The sequence below is a fragment of the Petromyzon marinus genome, chromosome 31 (genome assembly GCF_048934315.1).
Source record: "Petromyzon marinus isolate PM22_M1 ecotype Great Lakes invasive population chromosome 31, UKy_Petmar_22M1.pri1.0, whole genome shotgun sequence".
NCBI lineage: Eukaryota > Metazoa > Chordata > Hyperoartia > Petromyzontiformes > Petromyzontidae > Petromyzon > Petromyzon marinus.
This window is the reverse complement of record NC_133697.1, coordinates 9259053-9282345: the sequence shown is the minus strand read 5'-3', so window position 1 is coordinate 9282345 and position 23293 is coordinate 9259053. Positions and strand designations below refer to the sequence as shown.

Genomic DNA, 23293 nt, shown 5'->3' with positions numbered 1-23293 from the left:
CAAGCGCCGTGGCGACGTTACCGTGACAGTGGCGTGTATTGTAGAAGCGCGTTTGTCGAGGTCTGTCCTTTCCCTAGGTCCACTCAACCTTAGTGATAGTGCATACACACTGTACATCTCACCCAAACAGTCAACAATGGACACCACACATTTGTATGTCTTTAAATATTTCGAAAAATGTTTATTAAATAAAAACGTACATCTGTGCACCAGTGGTAAAAAAAAAATCAACACGGCTTTAATAAAACAAAAAAACACCCGGGTACTATTGCAAATGAACAATCAAAATTCGCCGACCAACATTCATCTCTAGTCATTTTTACATTCACAATCTTCATGGCTTTAACTTTAAACATTACACGGATACGGTAACACGCAGTAGTAGTAGTAATAATATCTTTTTTTGTCGAGAGCAAACTTTTTTTAAAAAGCAGGTCGGGAGAATTTTTTAACCCAGTTTCTGAGAATTAGTTTTAAACCCACTTTATCAAATAATTCTACCCTCCCAATTATCCTGGGTGATTGGGGGAATCGGTAATTTGGAGGTGGGGTATAGGGCTCGAATAAAAATAAAATAAAAGTGTCAAGCTAAACGTATTCCTCCACAGTTGAAGACACGCAGTGTGCCACGTTGGCACAGTCACCGACGAGATAGGAGGAGGAGGATCTGATATTAAACTCGCGCTCGTACCAGAAGACAACAGCAAGGAGAACTCCCCACGGTTAATCCCGCACCGGGCAAACCCGAGAGAGCCAACTGTAATTTTGCAGATCCCTCCTGTAAACCTTTAAAATTTAAGGAAACCAACCCGTGTAGTGTGCACGCAAATACACCCCCAATAACTTACAATTATAACCCAGGAATATATAAAACAATACCGTTCCTCCTGTAATCCGGAGAGTATGATAATTGCAACAATCAGACACAGGAGGTGTTAAGGTCGGCAAGGTTGCTCTATGCAAGGTTGCGAGGCCTTGGCCTGTAAACATGAGGAATTATGAACGTGTCTTTTTTTAATGTTCAAATAGGTAATTAAAAGGTTGTTGTCCGAGTGAAGTGTCATAAAAGATCACGTTTTCAGAAATCATCTGAAAAAATTAAACTTCACAAATTAGTTTCGAACAAGAAATCCATGCCGTGGCTACGTTGTCAGCAGAGAGCCGTGCATAAAAAAAAAACGTGATTATTGTACTGTACTTTGCTTCCAACGTCTATCTCCCCCCACCTTCACGAACTCACACTGGCCCCCAGGACTCGTAGGCCATTGGCGGAAGGCTTCTCATCCAGCAGTGGATTGACAAAATGTCTGCACGTTTATGCCACTTTTTTTTTGTTATCAGTTACATCCTTAAATTCCATTATCCATAAGTAAGGTATCATCAAGATATCAAATCGGACCCAACGAGTCTCAACCATTAAAACGATCCCGAGCACAGCACTGGAAATTCCATAATGCTATGACGGGGGGCCCAATCACTCCGTAGGGTAACACCACTGACAGGTTTGGGTACGACAGTTATTGGGTGTTTTGCGAGGGTAAAATATGTTTAGAGGGCATTTGGCGCCATTGCAATTTTGGTCCTGGGTCACATACTAAACCATTTTTTTATTTTACCAGGTAAGGCCCACTGAGCTATCTAGTTCTTTTTCAGAAGCGACCTGGCCACAAATTATAGCTCAGTGAAGTGGCTTACCATGTAGGACATTTATAGCAGTCAAATACTCTCAACACATGCACAGTACCTCCTAATAATTAAACGGCGATAATAAGAACGATATTAACTATTGTTGGCCACGAACCCATAAACGTCTGCGACACACGCAAAAATATATATTGCTGGCCACAGTACCAAAATCACATAATTTTTTTTATAAAAAAATAAACATTAAAAACTGGTCAATCACTAATTTCCAACTCAACGCGCGATAAAAACTATCCCCGCTTAATCACGACGATTCCGTTTTTGTTGTTAAAAAAGTCTTTAAAATGTGTCCCCAGTTCCACACAGCACAGGGTGATCCATTTATAGATAACTTAAAATGACAGCCTGATTGTGGAGAACATTCAGTAAGATTGTTCTCCACAGCGAAGCTCAACATTATTTCGAGTTATGGATTGCTTTAGAATTTTGCGTCAGACAGTGAGCCCCCTTGCCTGTAAGATCTGACTCACCAGCATCACAACAAGCAAGCCCGACTCTGCTGCTGATGAGACAACTGTATGTCAAAACTGGTCCAGAGTTTGCCTATTTTTGAATCAATGCTGTCGAAATTATGCGCCCCCGGAAGGCTCTGTGCACGCGTTCGTGAAAGAGACATTGTCCGCTTATTTTCAAATATGTAGACGCTTTTAAATAAAATTTAGTTTTATCTGGAATTTTCCCAAATTTAAGTGGGGTGTCTATAAATGGATCAACCTTTACATGCATACACAATACTAGATTATGCTCAGACATACACAATGCATTTGCTGGCTTTTAGAATACACATTTAACATAGCTTCGAAAGTAATACGTAAAAGGTAGTGGGCTAACAGATCCCATGAAAAGGGTAAACACTTTTGCTAAATGTGATGGATGGCATTTTACTTAACAACTGTGAAACATATTCTTAGTTCTTTCGGTAAAGTCACGTAGAAGGGAAACAATAAAATAATAAAAATATAAAACCGAAAGAACCAAGAATATGAATCCCTGCAGTCACGAAAGCTTTAAATCAACATTTAACTGTGAAACCATTGGGTTGACAGTACTTACCAACAAAATAATAATAATAATCCACTCAGGAGCCACAAGAAGGGGCCATGGGACAGATTGGAAATTGAGCTGCATACAGAACTGTCCACACCCCCAGTTATCCCCTCCCCCACTCCTGGCTCCCCTTGATGGGTTCCATGCTAAATTAAGTCCGTGGCGACAGTGAAATTTCAGACTCCGGTTGACCCAAGATCTCCTCGCTGTGGCCTCTTCCCAACTGCTTTGTGTGAAACCATCGTTATTAGTAACCAGAGGTGCAGCTTTCGAGTGTGCAGAAGGTGTAACTCTACCAGGAGCACCAAGCTCCGGCCTACGAAGTCAGGAGGTGGGGGGTGAGGGTGAGATATTGCAGGAGGCCCCACATTTCATTCTTAATGGCCCATGGCAACCTGGCTACACCAGGGCCTGTTAGATAAACCATTATAATGGTAGATGACCTCATAGCTGCGCTCACCACGGCCTTGGATTAGCAGCCAGAGGAATGTGGTGGCTTGGTCGCCATTTTTATTCAGTTCATTTTTCTACCAAAACACAAAGCATGCATGGCAGGAGCACTTGTCTTGCCGTGAGACCCGTAGATGAACTCCTACACATTGACAGGGGACCACATCTCTTAGCTGCAGTTAAACAGCTGCCAATAACCGAGTTATGACTGGGTTTTAAATTTGGGACGATCATATTTCTGAATTTTTGTTTTAATCAATGAAACATCATTAAATTACTCTTTGGTTCTTTCGGTAAAGTCAGGTACTGTGTAAATGTGTAAGCTCGCAGAGTGCCATCACATCGAGGACTGCATGTAAATATGTTGAAGATGTGATTCCTGACATGCAATACCCTGGTGTCTACAAACTAAGTTGTGTCTGCGGTAGCAGTTACATTGGGGAAACGAAGGCAGATTTGAAACACGGCAGAACCAATACCTCTGCCATGGCTGATCACTGCTTGAATGCGGTAGGCTCACACGACATTCTATTTTTCGAGACGGAGGTACTCTGCAAACCTTCGGGCTACCATCAAAGATTCGTTCATGAAGCCATCCAGATATATAAACACAGACACAATTTCAACCGAGAAGATGGGTACAAACTGAGCAATCATTGGAAGGACGTTATTAACCAGTTTCGGTCATAACTGGCAGTGATGTTCCCTTCTTATCTGCCTATGTTAGCAGTTATTTGTGACTCTCTGAGGTACATTCACTAACACAGCCACCGTCGTTTGCTTGCTCCGATGTGGCTGTGGTTCTTTCCGAGCTTTTTCCGATCTTACATTTACATGCAGTCCTCGATGTGATGGCGCGCTGCGAGCTTACATTGACATGCTAATCACATTTACACAGTACATTTACATGCAAATTTCTCACTTTAACATCACTACCCCCCCCCCTCACCCCACTTCTAACCTTTATAAGCAGCCTGCATCAGCAGCTTCCCTCTTTCTTCCGCCTGATGACGATTGCTTGCGTTGCGATCGAAACGTCGTGATCTATTATTTTTTCTACCTACGTGACTTTACCGAAGGAACTAAAGAGTAAGGATTCCTGCAGTCACGAAAGCTTAAAATCAAAATAATTAAATTAATCGCTGTCGTGCTGAAGTTTTTACCACCAACCACAAAAATCACTCGCCCCACTTCCCTTCCCCTTTGCCCTCCAGATCCACCCACAACCACGACTACATTCTTGGTCAGGACTATAAAAATCTACTGGACATCTTTGAAAAAAGAGCTTTATCGCTCATCCGATTCCTCCGGTATAAATACATATTTTGATAAACATTCGGGCTTTTAAAGTCACTCTTCATCGGGCGGGGGGGCGGTAAGTACGCCCCCCACCCATTCAGCCGGCGTGAAAACGCACACGGGCAACGGTTCCAGGAAACTTTCAGTCGGGTGGCATTGGCACCCCTTGCAGTTCATTTGTGGAACCCGTGCGAGGACGATGAACACGGGTTACCATGTGTGCACGTCCGTGCGCGACCAGGGTTCAGGTCGGCGACCCAGAAAACATTTCGGTACCCTGGCACACCACATCCAGAATATATACCTACACACACACACGTCTGGCTACGGCTACTATTTCTAACCACGTGCCACCCCTCGCTGGATTAATCTAGTCCTCCGGAGGACCCCAGAAAAAAATTCAGCAAGAGAGGAATCCCTGGCACGTGAGCCTCGGTTTAAATGAACGTTGCCAACTGTGTGAACTTGGCGTGGAGCGATTCGCACTCCCACAGCAGGTCCGCAAGAATCTTTGAGATTCGGGGGCCACAATTCAACTCAATATTCGAGATTTTAGTGTAATATTCTTCGCATCGTTGTTATCGCGCTTGACTCCTCTACCTTTTTCCCCAAAGGTAACATCAGCATGCACGATGGAACACGTGCATCGTGTATCGTGCACGCAAACAATAATTTCTGCTGAGACTGGCGTTTCTTTGACGGTCGGAAATTAGCGTGCATTGCAGACGCACGCGGCAACGGGGAATATTTTCAGCGAGAGGGGGTCACAAAACAGCAATGCTGCCAACACTACGGCCCAACAGCCCGGCGCGTGTCGGCTAAACCGTTGACGAGCAGGCCCCGTGTGCATTTGTCGTCCATTTTGGGGTTTGTATATTAAAACACATTGTTGACATCACATGGCAATGGAGTATATTGTGCTGTTGCATGTTGGGTCAGGCTTCAGTTCCGTTGCTTGAGGTTCCATCATCTTGCGCCACCGTTTAAAAGTGACTACCCACGTTTGTCTTTGTAGGTTTAAAATAACGACGATTACAGTAACAAAACAATAAATTAAAAAACGCATTTCAGGCGTGCGCGCACAAACGTCAGCGTTTTCCGTCAATGGTTCGGGTTTCTCTTCTGCAAAAATTACACCTTCCATATTTAATAAATAAGACGGAACTTATTGGGCCTGGGTCACAACTCCTGGGCCTGGTGTCATGACCCCACGAGCACCTCCATGATGTGTTCCAAATCGGAGAGCTCCGCTTTCCACTGCGACGCGGGCGTCCCCGACGCCTCGCTGCCGCACGCCACCGGGAAGCACCGCAGCCACGAGTCTCCGCTCCCATCGCTTTCTCCACCGCCGTAACCGGCCGCCAAGACCGGCGCGATTCCACCACAACCATCGCCGCCGCCGCCATCGCTGGCGCTGCCGGCGGCGCAGCTCGCGAGCACTCCCGGAGAGAAGAGGTCAAAGTCGTAGAGCGCCGTGTCGATCTTGGCAAATATGTCGTCGAGCGTGTGCGAGAGGTCCATGGCGAGGTGCGCGGGATCCGGGCCGCTGAGCCCGGCCGCCTGCAGCAGGGAATCGGTCAGCGACACCGTCGTCAGCTCCGAGCCCTCGTCCCAGCCGCAGCTTGGCTTCCAGAAGAGCTCTTCGGTAGGCCATGCGACCGGTGCCGCCACTTCTGCTGGCGCTGCAGCGGCTGCCGCCGCCAACGCGCCGCGCCGAGACTCTTCGCCGCTGCTCCACGGCGCCGGTGACCGCACGGCTGCCGCGGCATCAACCTCGGCAGACGCAGCCCTCAGCGGAGTGTTGGGCACGAGCGGCTCGCGGGTCGCGAGGTCCACCGGCGGCGTCGTCGCTCTCGCGTCGAGGAGCTGCGCCGGCGTCGTCGCCGTCGCGGCACCGCGGGGCCTCCGCCGTTTGGCACGCATGTCCTTCTTCAGCCGGTGCGTCATGTTGGCCACGAGCACCGAGCGCCGGAGGCAGGGCTCGCGGTGGGCACGGTACGCGTTCATCTTGGCGATCGACAGGCAAAGGGCGCCCTGCATCAGCTCCGAGTCTGGGGGGCGGTCCCCCCCACTGCCGCCCCCACGGCGACACCGCTTCGTGGGGGGGCCCCCTTGCTCGGCCCAGTCCTCGTCCACCGCCCACCACTCTTCCTCCTCCATCGCCTCGGTGTTCTCCATCTCGTTGTCGTCATTGTCGTCGTCGTCCGCTGCCGATGTCGTCATCGCCGCGGGGCCCGGGCCGCGGTCGTCGCGGCTCCAGGAGTCCCCGGCGCGCTTGCGTTTGGCAAAGTGGCTCAGCAGCGCCTCGATGGCCTGCGTGACAACCGGCGGGGGCGGGAACAGGTGGACAGGCAAGAAAAAGGCGTTCAGAGGATACCGGGATCAGATTCAACGTCGCGATAGGTGTCTCGCCACCACGTCACAATTTATCACAATAACGTGCCAAACGGTATTTCATCACTCATGAAGGGACGACTCAGGTGCAAGGAGCCACAGCGAGGCCGGTGAACCAGTGCCAAATCATCCCCCAAAGCTCTGCGGCTCACTATATATTAAGATGTCTTTAGCCTATGCATGAGCGTTTATGCATGTTGGAGGAAACTGGAGCAGTCGCGGAAAACCCAACGCGTGCCAGAGGGCAACACTGATACAGATGGAACCGGTGCAGCCCACGTGTTGCTGTGCCGCCGTCTCCTGGTGAGCCAGGGTATTGCACGTCCCCGACACCCACCTGGGGAGGGAGTTGCACAAAGAATCGTGCGAGCCACCGACCCTCACTAATTCTGCAGCGCTGCATTGCAGGCCACGTTGCTTAGCCACCTCCGTGGCGAAAGACAGAGCTGTGTGCGCGACTGCAGAAACACCGACAGCAGGGTCGTAGCGAACCGCCATGAACTTACAACCATTCAACAGGAGGCACTAAAGTAAATCCCCCCCCCCCACATCAGCCGAAGCCGTTTCCTGGCCGAGCTAATCTGGACGTAGCATTGTGGGTTGCCATTCATCCAGTCACTCGCAAGAAGACGACCGTGTCAGGGGGAGGATGCTGATCAGGAACAGTGCAAATGCTGCGATTCATTAAAAAAAAACTCTCACGCTGATAAGTGTAACAAATGGCAAGCGTAAAAAAAGATGCCAAGGGATTTTCTGCCAATGATATGATAACGCTGTCACACGTTCAGACTAATGCGGTAAAACAAAACACAACAAGGTGGCATAGATGAGCACAGAGCAATGAGACAGATACAAACGAGACAGAGCGAATGAAAAGACACAAATGAGGTGCAACACAGAGGGGACACAACGCAACGTAGAGACAGTGCAAAGGAGACGCAACACAGAGGACACCCAACACAGAGGAGACAACACAGAGACACAACACAGAGGACACCCAACACAGAGGAGACAACACAGAGATGCAACGCAGAGGACACCCAACACAGAGGAGACAACACAGAGACCCAACGCAGAGGACACCCAACACAGAGGAGACAACACAGAGATGCAACGCAGAGGACACCCAACACAGGGGAGACAACACAGGGGAGACAACACCGAGAGGCAACACAGAGGAAACAACACAGACGCGGCGCAATGGAGAGGAGACGCAACGCACACTTAACAACATCACAAAGGAGACTACAATAACACAATTGATGCCCGAATCGGCACCTTGAAATCGGGGTGGGAGGGGCATCCAGCAGGTACCCACCAACTCTCCCTCCTCTGTGCTCTCAGCAGTCACCATGCGAGTTTCCCCCTTGGTATAGGGGAGATCCCCTTCATACAGCGATTCCCTCCCGCCCCGCCCGCCCGCAGAGCTGGTCGGGGTGACCTCACCGCTACCGACTGCCACAGGATACCCCCTAAAATTCCTTTTTAAACCACGCGTGGGAAATTGGGCCGCGGGATTTCACCTCTCCCGATACGTCCACGCAAAAGGCTCTCGTCGCCGCAACGATCGCCGGACACGGACCCTGTGTCCGCTGTCGAACCGCACGACAACAAATGCCAACGCACACACACTAAGGTTGGTGGGCTGTTCCACCACGTAAATACAACTTACGTCCCATCAGCCGACGAGCTTTCGAAAGGGCTGTTCCACCACGTAAATACAACTTACGTCCCATCAGCCGACGAGCTTTCGAAACAAATCGTTTTGCTTCAGCGGACGTGTGTTTATACGGGGCAAACCCTGGACAGGGTTTTTTTTTTGTCGTGGTATGTCTCACCAGAAAGTATCAAACATAGGTTCCTTGGTTTAAAGTAATATCGAAATCATGTTTGTTTAGTCTATCAGCATACGTGCCCTCTGGTCCAAATATTTCCACAGCAGTATTTGATTGAAGCAGTAAACACCCGGCCGCTATTTTTGATATTCCGAGTCCCATCAGCAGACTTTTAAGATGCAAATGTTCTTGGGTTATAATAAGCGAATCTACAAGCATAAGCGCCTCCTGGATGAATGATTTACAGCTGCAATTGCAGTGAACTTCCTTGTTATTTCAAAACGGGGTTTTCTCTCTGCAATACCGAGCAAATGTCAAGCCAAATATCCACCGTTGTAACAGATACAGATGGTGCAGACAGACAGAGATTAGAGCTTCAGTTACAGTCAGTTAACCCACTGAGAACGACATGTAAATTGTTAAAGGTAGGCCTGGGTTTAAAAAGTCACGGCCAAAGATTAAACCAGACATCCTTACAAATGAGAATTGTAGACTTTACACCCAGAGACTTACACACAGTACCCAGACTGACCGTAGCCTTAAATAAATAAACCCATCGATTCGCAGAGAATCCACATACTTAGAAAGAAAGACCCAGATACCCAGACTAGAAGACCCATATAGACTTGCACATATATCCACACAAAACGACACCCACAGACAAACAGATCCACACACTTACAAGAGACTCATACAGTGGCCAATCTACAGACCCGCATAAATAAGTTACAGTGACCCATATGTATACATTGAATTCCATAGACTTAACACACGGCATAACACAAGTAACATAACACAGGACAATAAACACATAATCAAACACAGAGCGTAACACAGAATGACACAAATAACACAGTACACAGCATAACATACGCATGCCTACACTATATTCACACAGCATCATGCACCCTAACACACAGCATACAAGGCACACACGCACTTCACGCAACTTCACACAGCATACACAACACAAGTCACACCACACATGCACAAGCAACACACATACAGACAAAACATAAAACAGGCATAAAGCCCATACCAAACACACGTACACAACAAACATAGTATGAACACACATGCTCTACAACAGCAGTATAATACAAAGACACTGCAACACACAGCATAACACACACAGCAAATGGCACAACACGGATACAGCATAAACACACAGCACAACACGGACAGCATAACACAACCTTGCAATAACAAACAACACAGCAAACAGTAAACTATAAAACAAATAGTATAACAGTAAAACGCGCAATGCGTAACGGAGAGAAACAGCATAAACACACACACAGCAGCCGAACCTTCATCTCGATTGGCGCGAGGGTTGACTTGACCATACTTCACCACGCCGGTCACGTTGAACAAAATAACACTCGCCGCCCGCATACCTCGGCGTGACGGGCCTACCGACCGGCGCGGTGAAGTATGGTCAAATCAAGAGATAACCCCGTCCATCCGGCAGTGGATTGAAGGACTGCTGCTGCTGCACATACGACGTGCCACGCACACGTAGACCCTTTGCAGCAGCAGCAACAACAACAACAACAAGAGGGCCTGTCAATCAATCGCGGGCGGTGGCGAGTTTGGCGACCCCCCCTTGACGGGCGCGAGTCGCGCGGGGTCACTCTTCGGCAGTGGCCTCGATTGATTTGTTTCAAAACAACAAAATACCGTGGAACTCTCTCGTACACCCCTCCCCCCCCCACCGGCGATAACCTTCTAACTTTTCCGATGGGGGTACGGGGGGTAACAAAGAGTAAAAATTTTGACTTAAAGCTTTCGTGACTGCTGTCATTCATATTCTTTGGGTCTTTGGGTCTTTCGGTAAAGTCACGTAGATTGGTTCGAAGAAAGATAAATGTAAATTGTTGTTCTTTTCTTTGAACCTATCTACGTGACTTTACCGAAAGACCCAAAGAATATAAAAGAAAGAGTTGCGCCCGGTTTTCGGATTAAATAAATATACCTCGATACTTTGACCTCCTCCCCCCCCCCCCCCCCCACACTGACCTCCAGCACCGTGCGGTCCGAACGTGTCCCTTGATCTGGGGCGCCTCTCGCCGCCTATGTTCGAAGCTCCCCCTCCTCCTCCTCCTTAGGCAGCCCCCCAATATAGTACCCCCCCCCCTCCAACACCACCAACACCGCCCCCCTCCTCTCCCTGGAGATCGTCACCCACTCACTCGGCCAGGAAAGTTTCCAAAGTCCCCCCCCCAACCCCCATTCGATCGTCACGCTTTGAGTTGGCAAGCGGCCAAAACAAAGTAAGTCTCTATTGCCTCGTTTGTCGTACCGAGCACCACGCGTACTGTAAAGCACAATGAGTATCACGCTCGCTCCGCGATGAGTCTCCGTTATATACACCGAGTCGCTGGTACATTTGAGCCGGAGTTCTCTTCGAGGCACTCGGCACCCGTGGGTTCCAAGTACCAGGCTCTAAAGTACGTTTAAGTCTAAAGTACATCTGAGCCTCAATTACCTGTCAATCCCAAGTGCCTATGAGTCTCAAGTACTTGAGTCCCTTGTGCCCATGAGTCCCAAGCACCTACGAGTCTGAAGTACCTACGAGTCCACAGTACCTACGAGTCCCAAGTCCCTAGGAGTCTTAAGTACTTGAGCACCATGTAACCCACAAGTCCCAAGTGCCTACGAGTCTGAGCAACCTAGGAGTCTCAAGTACCCACAAGTTCCATGTACCGATGAGTCCCAAGTTTCTACGAATCTCAAGTCCCTATGAGTCTCGCCCAACCTCCGAGTCCCAGTATACCTATGAACCCAAGCACCTACGAGGCCCACCAGGAACACACACACACACACAAACATGTGTGTGTGTGTTCCTGGTGTGAGTAGATATGAAGTCCCGGGTTACCTGCGTGTTCGCAAGTCTGTGCGGCAGCCGCGTCGGCGCCGAGGGTCGTCGCTTCTGCCGAAGGAGCTCGAGGCGAGCTTCACGCCAAGCCGGCCGGGCGGGGATGGTGATGTGGTGGTGGTGGTGGGGGGAATCCCGGGGCGACCGAGTGGCCAGTGACGTGCGTCCTCCCCGGTTAAACACCCGGCCCCGAGTGCTATCGGGACATTGCCCTCCCCGGCACACGCGGCACGCGACCTCCTCCTCCCTCCCACCCATCCACCCACCCACCTCGCTCAGCCTCCCAGCTCCTCCCATGCACCCCCCAGAGACACAATCACCACCAACACCAACATCACCAGCAGCAAAGACAAAGATCCCCCGTGTAGGCTGTAACTGAGTGTTGGGGCAAGTGCTGCTAGCGTGTAGCACATATGCAGGCCGAAGCTGTGTCACACGAGGGGGAGCCAACACCACGCCCGGCCGCCTTTGTCTCCCCAGTGGCGATGTTTTTACGCACCGCACCATTTGAGGCCGAGTCGACCATAGGGGGAACCCACGACCAGGTTCAGATAATGGTCACCGGTGTTGGCCGTGAGCGGGAATCGAACTCGGGACGCCGGGTTCGTAGCGTGGCGTGATGACCGTTAGGCTTACCGCTCACCATCAACACCACCACCACCACCATCATCATCACCACCATCATCATCTTCCTCTCCCATAGCCCCCCCCCCATCACCCATGTGGTAGCGCGTCACTGACCCAGCTACCGGCAGCATCACGAGCGGGAAGCGCTCGTCACGGATGCGTCACTGCTAGAGCAGTGGCGTGGGTGTGTGTCTCGACACTCACACAGACACCCACACAGACACTCACACAGACAGACACTCACACAGACATAAACTCACTCACACATAGACATACACTCAGTCACACACAGACATAAACTCACTCACACATAGACACACACTCACACAGACGTACACTCACTCACACAGACAGACACACACCCACACTCACATAGACATACACTCACACTGACAGACACTCACTCACACATAGACATACACTCACACAGACAGACACACACTCACACAGACATACACTCAGTCACACATAGACATACACTCACTCACACATAGACATACACTCACTCACACATAGACATACACTCAGTCACAACATAGACATACACTCACACACACATAGACATACACTCACTCACACATAGACATACACTCACACAGACAATGACATACACTCACTCACACATAGACATACACTCACACACACACAGACACTCACACAGACACTCACACAGACACTCACACAGACATACACTCAGTCACACACAGACACTCACTCACACAGACATAACCTCACTCACACATAGACATACACTCACACAGACACAGTTGGTGCCCATCACTCACAGAGACAAACATTCTCGCAACCATTCAGTGGCACGGCATGTGAAATCCCCTAATAGGTGGGGGCATCCTCACACTGTTACGGGTCGTGGGGTGTATTTGACCATACTTCACCCGCGTTGGTCAGTGCCCTCTCCCACTCGCCACGCGCAGCCCCATATCAGCAGCAGCAACAGCTTCTAACACAATGTGTGGTGATGCATGGTGGTGGTATCCATCCTAGCACTGGCCAGGCTCTAACTTTACGTGGCTTCCCAATTCTGACGACAGCGGTCGCATTCCGGGCGGTTCAGTCACAGGTAGAGTGGCACGGCAATAACAGGAACACAATAACAACAAAAACAATGAAAAAGGTCCCCCCGTATAGCCTGAACAGACCGTTGGGGCAAGTGTTGTTGGCGAGTCAGCACCTATGAAGGCCGGCATGGCACACGAGGGGGTGGGTGGCCAACACCACGCCCGGCCGCCTTTGTCTCCCCAGTGGCGATTGTTTACACATCGCACCGAGTATTAAGTTATGGCTGAGTCGACCTAGGAGAGGACCTGGACCGGTTCAGTTAATCGTCACTGGTCTTGGCCCTGAGCGGGAATCGAACTCCGGTCGACGAGTTCGTAGCGCAGCGAGCTGACCGCTACATTACCGCTCACCCACAACAGAAACACAACAACAAACAACAACACATGCATACAGAGAAGCAAACAAACAACAGTCATAGACGTTCAGATAGAGGCCGTACAGACCACACAAACACAATAAAGATAACGACCCCCCCATGTAGCCCTACAGACTCTTGGGGTCAAGTGCTGCTGTGAGCTCGCATCTAGGCAGGCCGCCACGTTACAGCATCCAGCACATCACACATACACTACTGAACATACGGACACAATGCAACGTGTGTAGCGCATGTGTACAGCTCGCAAAACCACTGACAATACTTCACCACACTGTGGTCAGTGCGGGTTGGCTGAATGGGTATGTATGTACGGTGACCGGTTTAAATATCACCGTATGTAGCCAACCGTGATAATCGGAGGGGCGGGGGCAGTACAACTTTAACTTATGTAACATAGTAACCAACTCGATGTAATTTACCAAGCTTTAAATTTGTCTTAAGTCTATATTTTAATTCCCCGCACGTGACGTTAGCACGGTTGGCTACGTACGGTGCGAAAGAAGTTCAACGTACATCATTACAACGAGCAACCTGAACGTCTTTTGGACGTGACCGACCGTCCGTCCGTCCCACCCGCCAGCCAGCTAAACTTTGTTTTTTTCTAATACAGTACGATTATCCATTATGTGTGCGCTGCCGTGGGGAGTTATTGTCGTAAACATATATATTACAATTTGAGACGAAGGTATGTCTTTGCCCATCACGTTTTAACATGTTAGACGTCCCATATGAGACTCTGGGAACAATCATTTCCAATTACATTGGTCAACACGGGAAAACTGGACACAGGTTCCAAGGACATTGATTCCAGCCTCCAAAAAGGCCAATGGAATAAAGTAACGTCAAGACGGACTCTAATCTGGTTATTTATTCTTTAGTTTATATGTAAAACCCCATTGTTTTTTTTGTAAAACCAGTCTGTCGTGTTGCAAACGAGCTGCTATCTCTCGCTGGGCACCCCACACCACGCCTCTCATGCTAATCGCCTCCCCAACCCTCCACGCACACCATCTTCCAGTCCCCACTGCACCACCCCAACCGCCCCCGCTCGTATATTGATCAGCGGAGAACCCCCCTAAGAACTAAACTAAACAATGTTTTATTTGACCAGGTAAGGCCCACTGAGCTATGTAGCTCTTTTTTAGAAGTGACCTGGCCACGAATGATAGCTCAACGAAGTGGCTTATCACGTGGAAATTTATAGCAGCCAAATACTCTAAACTCTGAACAGAGCAGAGCCGGAATTCCCAAAATGTATTCCCACTTCCCGATATAATAACCATCATTGCCACAACAACTCGCAACCACAACGATCGCCTTCATCACCCCCATTTACCCCCCACAACCATCACCATCGCCGTTATTCACAACTATTACCACCACCATTACCATCAACGATCATCACCATTACTCCTCATCACAACCATGACCGACCATTTCCACCGCAACAGCTATCAACATTACTTAACCACAATTACCACCGCTGCAATCACTATCATCCGCAACTGCGATCAGCACGGTTGGTTTGCGACGTACGGTTGCGTGCGCACGTGCAACGCACATGTACACACGCATCACTGCACTAACATGAGCCGCAACATCTGCGCACAATTAACAATGTAGGAGACACGCGCCGAATACGCGCGTTATGCTAATCGAGGCGCGTTATGCTAATGTTGGCGAGGAGCCGCGGGGGTGCGCGCGTTGAGGAATGAGACCGGCCCGACCACTCATCCTGGCCCGGCCAGCGCGAACCCCAGACTATGCATAGAAACCAAGAGCCGTAAAACATGAACAAATAAATTAAACAGATGCACAGGCTCAACTTGCACACAGAATCACGGGATTCGTATACGTTGCATGAAGGTTACTTGCCAGGTGAAGGAGTCTTCCTCTAAAAGGGAATTCATTCCAAATTTACTTAACTCGGTCTATCTTTAGCCGCTGAGGTCGTGACTGATTTTGTTTCATTCTTGTTGCTCTATGGCCCTGTGATGTGCACTGATGCCCACTTTTTGAGGGCGATATTGGCACATAAAATATAGGTTGATAGATCGATTGACAGAGTTTAAGGTGTATAGGGACTTCCTGCACATCTACCTGTATAACATACTCTTTGGGGCTTTAGGTAAAGTCACGTAGATAGAAAAAAATATAAAAAAATCACGACGTTTCGATCGCAACACCAGCGGTGCTGGCGATTATTGTGGTGGTCGAGTATTCTAATGACTGTAAAGTGAATTAAATGGGTCTGGGCTCCATCATAACAATGTGTAAATGTCACACTTCGCTCCGGTCACAGCCGTGCCAAGCAATAACCATGCGTTCTCAAAACATCAAGAAGGCAGTTTATCGGTTACATTTGTAAAGATTCTTTATGTTGTGTAACAAAATAACACGGAATGGTTAGCCGCAGCATAAATAGAATGTCCTATGCCAGAGTTTCCAACAACTCCAGTCCTCAGGACCCACCAGGGCTCCTGCTGTGTTGACTTGTTTACTAATATTCTGCGTTCCAAAGCACATTTAAGTCGTCACGTGCCTGCTGATTCATTGCAATCGGCGCGCTCCTCCACGTCCCCCGAGGACACACGTAAAACACGTGCACGCATTGCACCTGCACTTGATGGGGGAAGTTAAATGTCCTGTATGGCGCATTGAGATGATGTGCATTATATACAATCTTGAGTCGAACTAGGGACCTGTCTTATGAAGGTTACACGAATTATGTGAAGCTGCTGCAGCATTTGCAGTGGTGCACAAGCACAAATAACTATATATATAAACTCACATTCGTCAAACGCTCTGCCTTTAAAGAAGAAGTATAGAAGAAATTAAATATATTAAATCATATAAAAGATGCCCTTTCAGGAAATGGTCCTTCTTCACGGCACATAAATCGTCTTAAAGGGAGGAGGGTCCCTGGCATGTTACATCTGTCGAGGTTCGCCAGTATCGATTGGCGTTGGGCCTGACTGTTTAGTGGGACACTTTCGGGACCGATCCGGAATTTTCTTGTGCTGAGCCAATGAGGTTGTGGCCCGTTGGGGCGATGAATTGCGTGAGAAGTACTTTCAATATTTTTTTTGTGGAAATACAGGAGACATTGCCTTACGTATTTGATTCATTTTTTTTATTTGATGAAAGGACATCTAAGTGCGATGGTGCCATTGAAGATCTCCGCCTCTGTTAATGTCAGACGGGATCACGTTTACCAATAATCAGGCGCGTACAACGACTTAATTTGCATCTGAGCGAAGGAGACTTTAGTGTCGCGTCGCGGAAACCACCAGCATTGGGCAAATCCTGCACCTTTGACAATTGATGTCTGACCTGCAGTTGAACTCCGACGCACCGCTGTCGTGTCACAAGCGTCTTGCCGACCACGGGGGGGTCTTGGTAGTTGTGTACGAGTGTAGAGACAGAGGAGGAGGAGTAGTGGGGTTGGGGGGAAGGTAGGGAGAGAAGAACTGTTCCTCTTTCACAATGCAACGGCAGGGCAGTGGCAGGCATGCCTGAGCGACGTCACTTCTGTACGAGTCACCCACGCACAGGTATGCGTGGCATGCGGTGGAACGGTTCCCACTACTAAAACCGAAGGGCAATGGCTACTCGCAGGTTGGCCTCGCAATACCCTTCAGCCATTCGTCAGTGCTCTTATCGCGCCTGCCACGATGGGGAGACGCGTGCGAGGCAGAAAGAGGGACCCATGTGAATTGGGGAATACGAATTCCCAAGTTCATGGTATGATTCAAACTGCTAGGCAAATCATTGGGCTTGGACAAGGACGTGTCGCTGGAATGATGGACGATGGTCAAGGATAGCAACGGATTGACAGCCAAGGAATGGAACACGACTAAGAGGACGTCCACGAGTCGGAGTGAATGATGAAATCAGATTGTGCGTAGGTGCCGAGTGAATTATTAATTGCAGGATTGAGAAAGGTGGTGGCGGCGGTTTGGGGAGGCATTTATCCAGTAGTGGATTGACCACGGCTGATGATGATCATATTGGTGCCCTCCCGTGAAAATGCCCCTCCCCCCTCCACTGTGATTCCAGCTCTGACTGAAACAGCCCAGGACTGGACAGGAGCACGTTTGCGCAAAATACAAAGATTCCCCGTATAGCCATAACAGACTGTTGGGGCAAGTGCTGTTAGCAAGCACCAATGAAGGCCGGCACGGTACACGAGGGACTAGGGGGTGAGTGGCCAGCACCACGCCCGACCGCCTTTGTCTTCCCAGCGGCGATGTTTATACACTGCACCAGGTACTCATTTGAGGCCGAGTCGACTTCGGGGAGGAGGTCCAGGACCGATTCAAATGATCGTCACAGGTGTTGGCCGTGAGCGGGAATCGAACTCGGGTGGCCGGGTTCATATCGCGAGCACGCTAACTTGCTACAACTTCCCGCTCCACACACCCCCACCAACACCCATTATCATCACCACCAGCAATACCATCATCACCCCCTCCCCAAGCCACCACCACCATAACTCAGCAGAGTAAACCAAGACGTTTTATCTGCGAGACTGACGCCAGCAGTTAAAACAGACGGGCCGAGCGAGTGTTTGTGTGTTTGGGGAACCTGTTAAGAAAAAATTGGGAGATTTATGACTATTAAAGTTCGTGTGGCAAGAATAATATATCGTCTTGTTTTACTGCGCGTGTGTTGACTTAAGGCAGCAGAGGCGCGTGTACAGATGAACAAACAACAACCGCCACTCAGTGGCGGTGACGTCACCACGGCGCCTGTGCCAGGCTAGGTGCACGTTGAGGCAACGTGAACTGTCGCACGCCCGCTGGCAGGAGTGTCATGGGACAGATCCAGCAGACACAGAAGGTGCCATGGCTCGACTGACCCATGGCACCTGCTGGGTCTGTCCCGTGACACTGGGTCGACTAACCCATGGCACCTGACTGGCCGAAGCACCACTTGTGCCCCGGACTGTTCCAACAAACATGCCCCACTTGATGATAGGCACGCGCGGAGATACCAGAGGCGGCCGTGGCCGTGGCAGATGATATACTGCGTTGGGCAAGTGCGTGCACAAGCACACACACACAAAAACCACGCAGTAAAACGTAACACACATTCCTCAATAGCAATGTGGTCCTAAATAGCAAATGTGTACAACTGTCGACGTTTTGGGGTACTTAAGGACTAATTACATAAGGTGCATTGCTATTAAATGCCAAACGTCGCCTATTAATATATGTTTGTCATTTTAAAGCAGTGTTACTGGACGGATATGTTGAGTTATCTTGTCTGTCATGTGTGTTCGTGCATGCACGTGCCCCGTTTTAATGTATGGGGGTGCTCGTGTGTTGTGTGCACGAATCCAACGACTTACTGTGTGTGCAACGGCCCTGTGTCTCCCGCGCATCTACCTTCCATACCAACCGAGGCCACGTCCCCCTTCTCCATCATTCTCGCTGACTCTGGATGCTCGCTCCACCGTCCTCCTCAGTCACCTGACCGCGCTCCCTTCTCGAACATTCCCGTAGCCACCAGTCCCTTCGCACCCACAACTGACTCCCCTGTCATTACCACCCGTGGCCACTAGTGCATTCGCGCTGTAGGCTAACTTCCCTGTCATTACCTCCCGTGGCCACTAGTCCTCTCACACCACATGCAGGCTCTATTGTCGTTACATATGCATAGCATTGTGGGAAGTGGTGGCACAGCAGTTTGCGCGCTGCTCCATGACCCAGGTTCGATTTCCGCTCACGGCCACCAACACCAGTGACGATTATCTAAACCGGTTCTGGGCCTCCCGTGGATCGGCTCAGTCTCAAATTAGTACCCGGTGCCGTGTGTAAACATCGCCACAAGGGAGACAAAGGCGGCCGGGCGTGGTGCTGGCAACCCATCCCCTCGTGTGCCGTGCCAGCCTTCATGGGTGCTCGCTAACAGTGCTTGCCCCAACAGTCTGTTACAGGCTACACGGGGGATATTTGTCTTTGTATTCCATTGTCTGGCCATATACGGCACAGTATATGAATGCAGGGCTAATGGTTACTCCGACTACACAATCCGCAAAGCCATCACTCCAGTAATGAAGAAGGATCCTCTTGTGGAGCCACTCAAAACCATCACCTTACCCTACATTGCAGGGGTCACTAAAAAGATCTCCAAAATCCTGAATAAACACAAGATCCAGGTCCGATTCAACAAGGTACATAAAATCCGTGATCTGATTCCATCTGTAAAAGATGCTGTTCCAGACATACAGTACCCAGGCATTTACAAACTAAAGTGCCTCTGTGGTAGTAGCTACATTGGAGAAACCAAACGACATATCTCGGACCGCATCCGCGAACATAAAGCAGACTTGAAACACGGTAGAACGAACTCCTCCGCCGTGGCAGATCACTGTTATAATTTAGTGGGCTCACATGACATTGACTTCTCCAAGACGGAGGTTATTTGCAAGCCAACCGGCTACCATGAGAGATTCGTTCATGAGGCTATCCACATATACAAGCACAGAGACAATTTCAACCGAAAAGATGGATTCTGGCTTAGTAACCATTGGAAAGATGTTTTAAACCATTTCGGTTCTTAATTAATTATTTTATGGTGACCTTCAGACCGCAGCTCTTTCGCTGGCATTGACTCTTAATACTTCTCACACCACGGTTAATGGTATGGTTTATAACATGATTATAACAGCGCCTCGCAGCTGTTTCTCTCCTCTGTTCCGACCATGATGGACTCGTCCGTCTGAATGGGGCTCGTAGCGGTCCGTGGTGCTGATGTGGAGGGTAAGAATCCACCCATTTTTTCGCCAAATAGCATCGTGATATATAACGACTTATTGTTGGTAGCTCAGCTGATTGGAGAATAGAGTTTATTGATAACATTGAGGTAGTTTATATTTTAGTTTTTTATCTGTTTACTATATGGTATTCATTATATAGTGTAGTGTATACCCAGTTGCTGTTAATAGCTCTGCTTATTGAAGAATATATTGAGTACATTTATTATATTGATGTAATTTAGACTTAGGTTTTTTTACTATATGATAGTTGAGTTGTTGAAGCCCCTTTGGCGTCCATGCACTAGGTGCCTCTGTGGATGTGTAGGTTTTGACTTTAACATAGCTACTTCTGTGACCAGTCACAAGCTAATCCCTCAGCTATTTCAATGCTAAATTATCATGTTTGATTTGTACTAGGTGCCTCTGTGGATGTGTAGGCTTTGACTTTAACATAGCTACTTCTGTGACCAGTCACAAGCTAATCCCTCAGCTATTTCAATGCTAAATTCTCATGTTTGATTTGTACTACGTGCCTCTGTGGATGTGTAGGCTTTGACTTTAACATAGCTACTTCTGTGACCAGTCACAAGCTAATCCCTCAGCTATTTCAATGCTAAATTCTCCTGTTTGATATGTAAACCCCTTTGTCAAGGTGCCTCACTTCTCTCAACCAGCTTAAAAGACGCTGCGAATCTTAGCAGCGTTCATTGTATCTCTGTCGTCCCGACAGGTTTGTTCCTTTCACCTGAAGAAGGCCACTTGTGTTGTGGCCGAAACGTCGTGAGAATGTTATTGTTTTATTTTATTATTTTATTCTCATTCTACGTGACTTTACCGAAAGAACCAAAGAAGATGAATCCTTGCAGTCACGAAAGCTTTAAATGGAAAATGCATGTGTTTTCTTTTTGTACTCCAAAAATATGTGAATGTAATTTACGACCCGATAACACTGACGAATATCTGTGAAGTGAGCCAATAAAAAAAAGAACCGCAATTGCAGGGCTGCGCCTTCACCCTTGTAACTGAGAAATGAGTGCGACATCTCGCGGCATGCAGGACGCCGTGCGGTTTGTCCGCTCTCGCGCGGTGCCAATCGCTTTGCACGCCGCGTTGCAAACATTCCACCCGAAACGGTTCCTCTTGGCGTACAGAAGCCAGTCACCGGGGGATTTGCGGAAACGGTTACCGGTTTTACCGGTTTGCGTTGAACAACCGTAGCGTTTGCGCGTGCGCGTCCAGAGTCCATGTAATGCAGCGGCACGGAATGGAATGTTCCCGGAGAGCGTGCAGATCGGCAGCGGCTCCGGCCAGACCCGACAGCCGCGCGCCGAGAAACGGCCTCCGTGTACACGAAGGCAAAAAGCATCCGCCATGCATAATAAGCCTCGAACGACGGGGCCTTGTTTTTTGTTTGGGGGGGGGGAGGGGGGAGTGTGCCCGCTCGTTGGCGAACAACCCTGGGAAGACCGGAATGCCGTACGAGGCCGCCTTTGTCTCCCCGGTGCTGACGTGTACACACGGCACTAGGTACTGTACTCATTTAAAGCCGAGTTGACTTGGCGGGGGGGGGGGAAGAATAATATTTGTAATTTTATTGACAGTGAGCGGGAATCGAACTCGCGTCACCAGGTGGTCGGTTTCTTAGCGCACTATGCTACTGCTCGGCAAACACACACACACCCACTCACGCAGCCATTCGCAATTCTTGACACAAATTCTTAAGACCTCTCCCAACATACCATCGCCTAACAAGGCTCACGAAAGTTTTAAACCACGAAAGAATTTCCGCATCAATCCGTTCGGGGAAGCCACGCGGACCCAACCAGTGCGTGGCGCAACACGTCAGAGCGCACGGGGGAGTCGCCCATTCTCCGGATTATAAGACGCACCCCCCCCCCCTTCCTGTGCTGTGTAAGGGGCCGTCCATAAATGACGTCACGCGATTTTGGACGATTGTTGACCCCCCCCCGTCGTCATAAAAAGTCAGACCCCCCCCTCAAATATGACGTCACAAAGCTCTGCCCCCCCCCAAAAAAAAACAAATTCCATTTTGAAAATAAAACATGCTAGGAGTGTTGTTATAACAATTAGTGTTGTTATAACAATTCTATATTTATTTAAAGTTGCGCATTTTGATGTGACGTCACATTCTCACCCCCCCCCTCGTCACACATTGTCACAAATGTCTGACCACCCCCCCCCCCCCAAGTGTGTGACGTCATTTATGGACGGCCCCTAAGCCAAAGTTGGGAGTGCGTCTTAAATACCAAAATAAATAAATAAGCAATGTCTCCATATACGTATTTCTATATCCTCAGATGCTTCTGGCTAACCGTCGAATCCAGTCACTGCTGCATCGCGCGCTTTCAGGTGCGCTTCTGCGGCCGTCTGGAATGGGCTCTTCATTCCGACATGAGCAAGCGACTGGAGCTACGCACTTTTAAATCGAGATTGACAAACTAATTTCTTAAGAACTGCTTTGTGTTCAATTAGTTGTCCTTCCCCCCGCACCTTCGATTTGCACGGTTGGCGACTTCGGGTGCAAAAGAAGTTCACCGTACATCGGGGCCGTCCATAAATGACGTCAAGCAATTTTTGACGATTTTTTACCCCCCCCCCACCTCGTCACACGGCGTCACAAAAAGTGAGACCCCCCCTTAAATATGACGTCACAAAGCTCTGCCCCCCCAAAAAAAATAAAACATGCTTCAAATCGCTTTAAACTGTTGTAATTGTAGTGCGTATTTAATGTGGCGCTGCACTCTGATGTTGTAGGAGAAAACATTTATTAAAAAAAGTCTATTAAGTTAAGTAGAACGTATTGTCTATATTTAAAGATT

The 23293-nt window shown here is 49.0% G+C and overlaps 1 protein-coding gene across 2 annotated transcripts in view; it reads right to left on the bottom strand.

Moving 5' to 3' along the window:
- Positions 1-158: 158 nt before the first annotated feature.
- LOC116947781 (uncharacterized) overlaps positions 159-23293 on the bottom strand; it is a 29707-nt gene continuing 6572 nt past the window's right edge. The window contains exons 1-2 of one of the 2 annotated variants that reach the window (XM_076071060.1): positions 11608-22407; positions 159-6813 (exon numbers count right to left, since the gene is read on the bottom strand). In XM_076071060.1, the coding sequence (XP_075927175.1) occupies positions 5701-6813; positions 11608-12114 (1620 nt within the window). In that variant the 5' untranslated portion in view covers positions 12115-22407 and the 3' untranslated portion in view covers positions 159-5700. Of the gene's footprint in view, positions 6814-11607; positions 22408-23293 lie in introns of those variants that run through there. The other variant, XM_076071061.1, reaches the window with a different exon arrangement.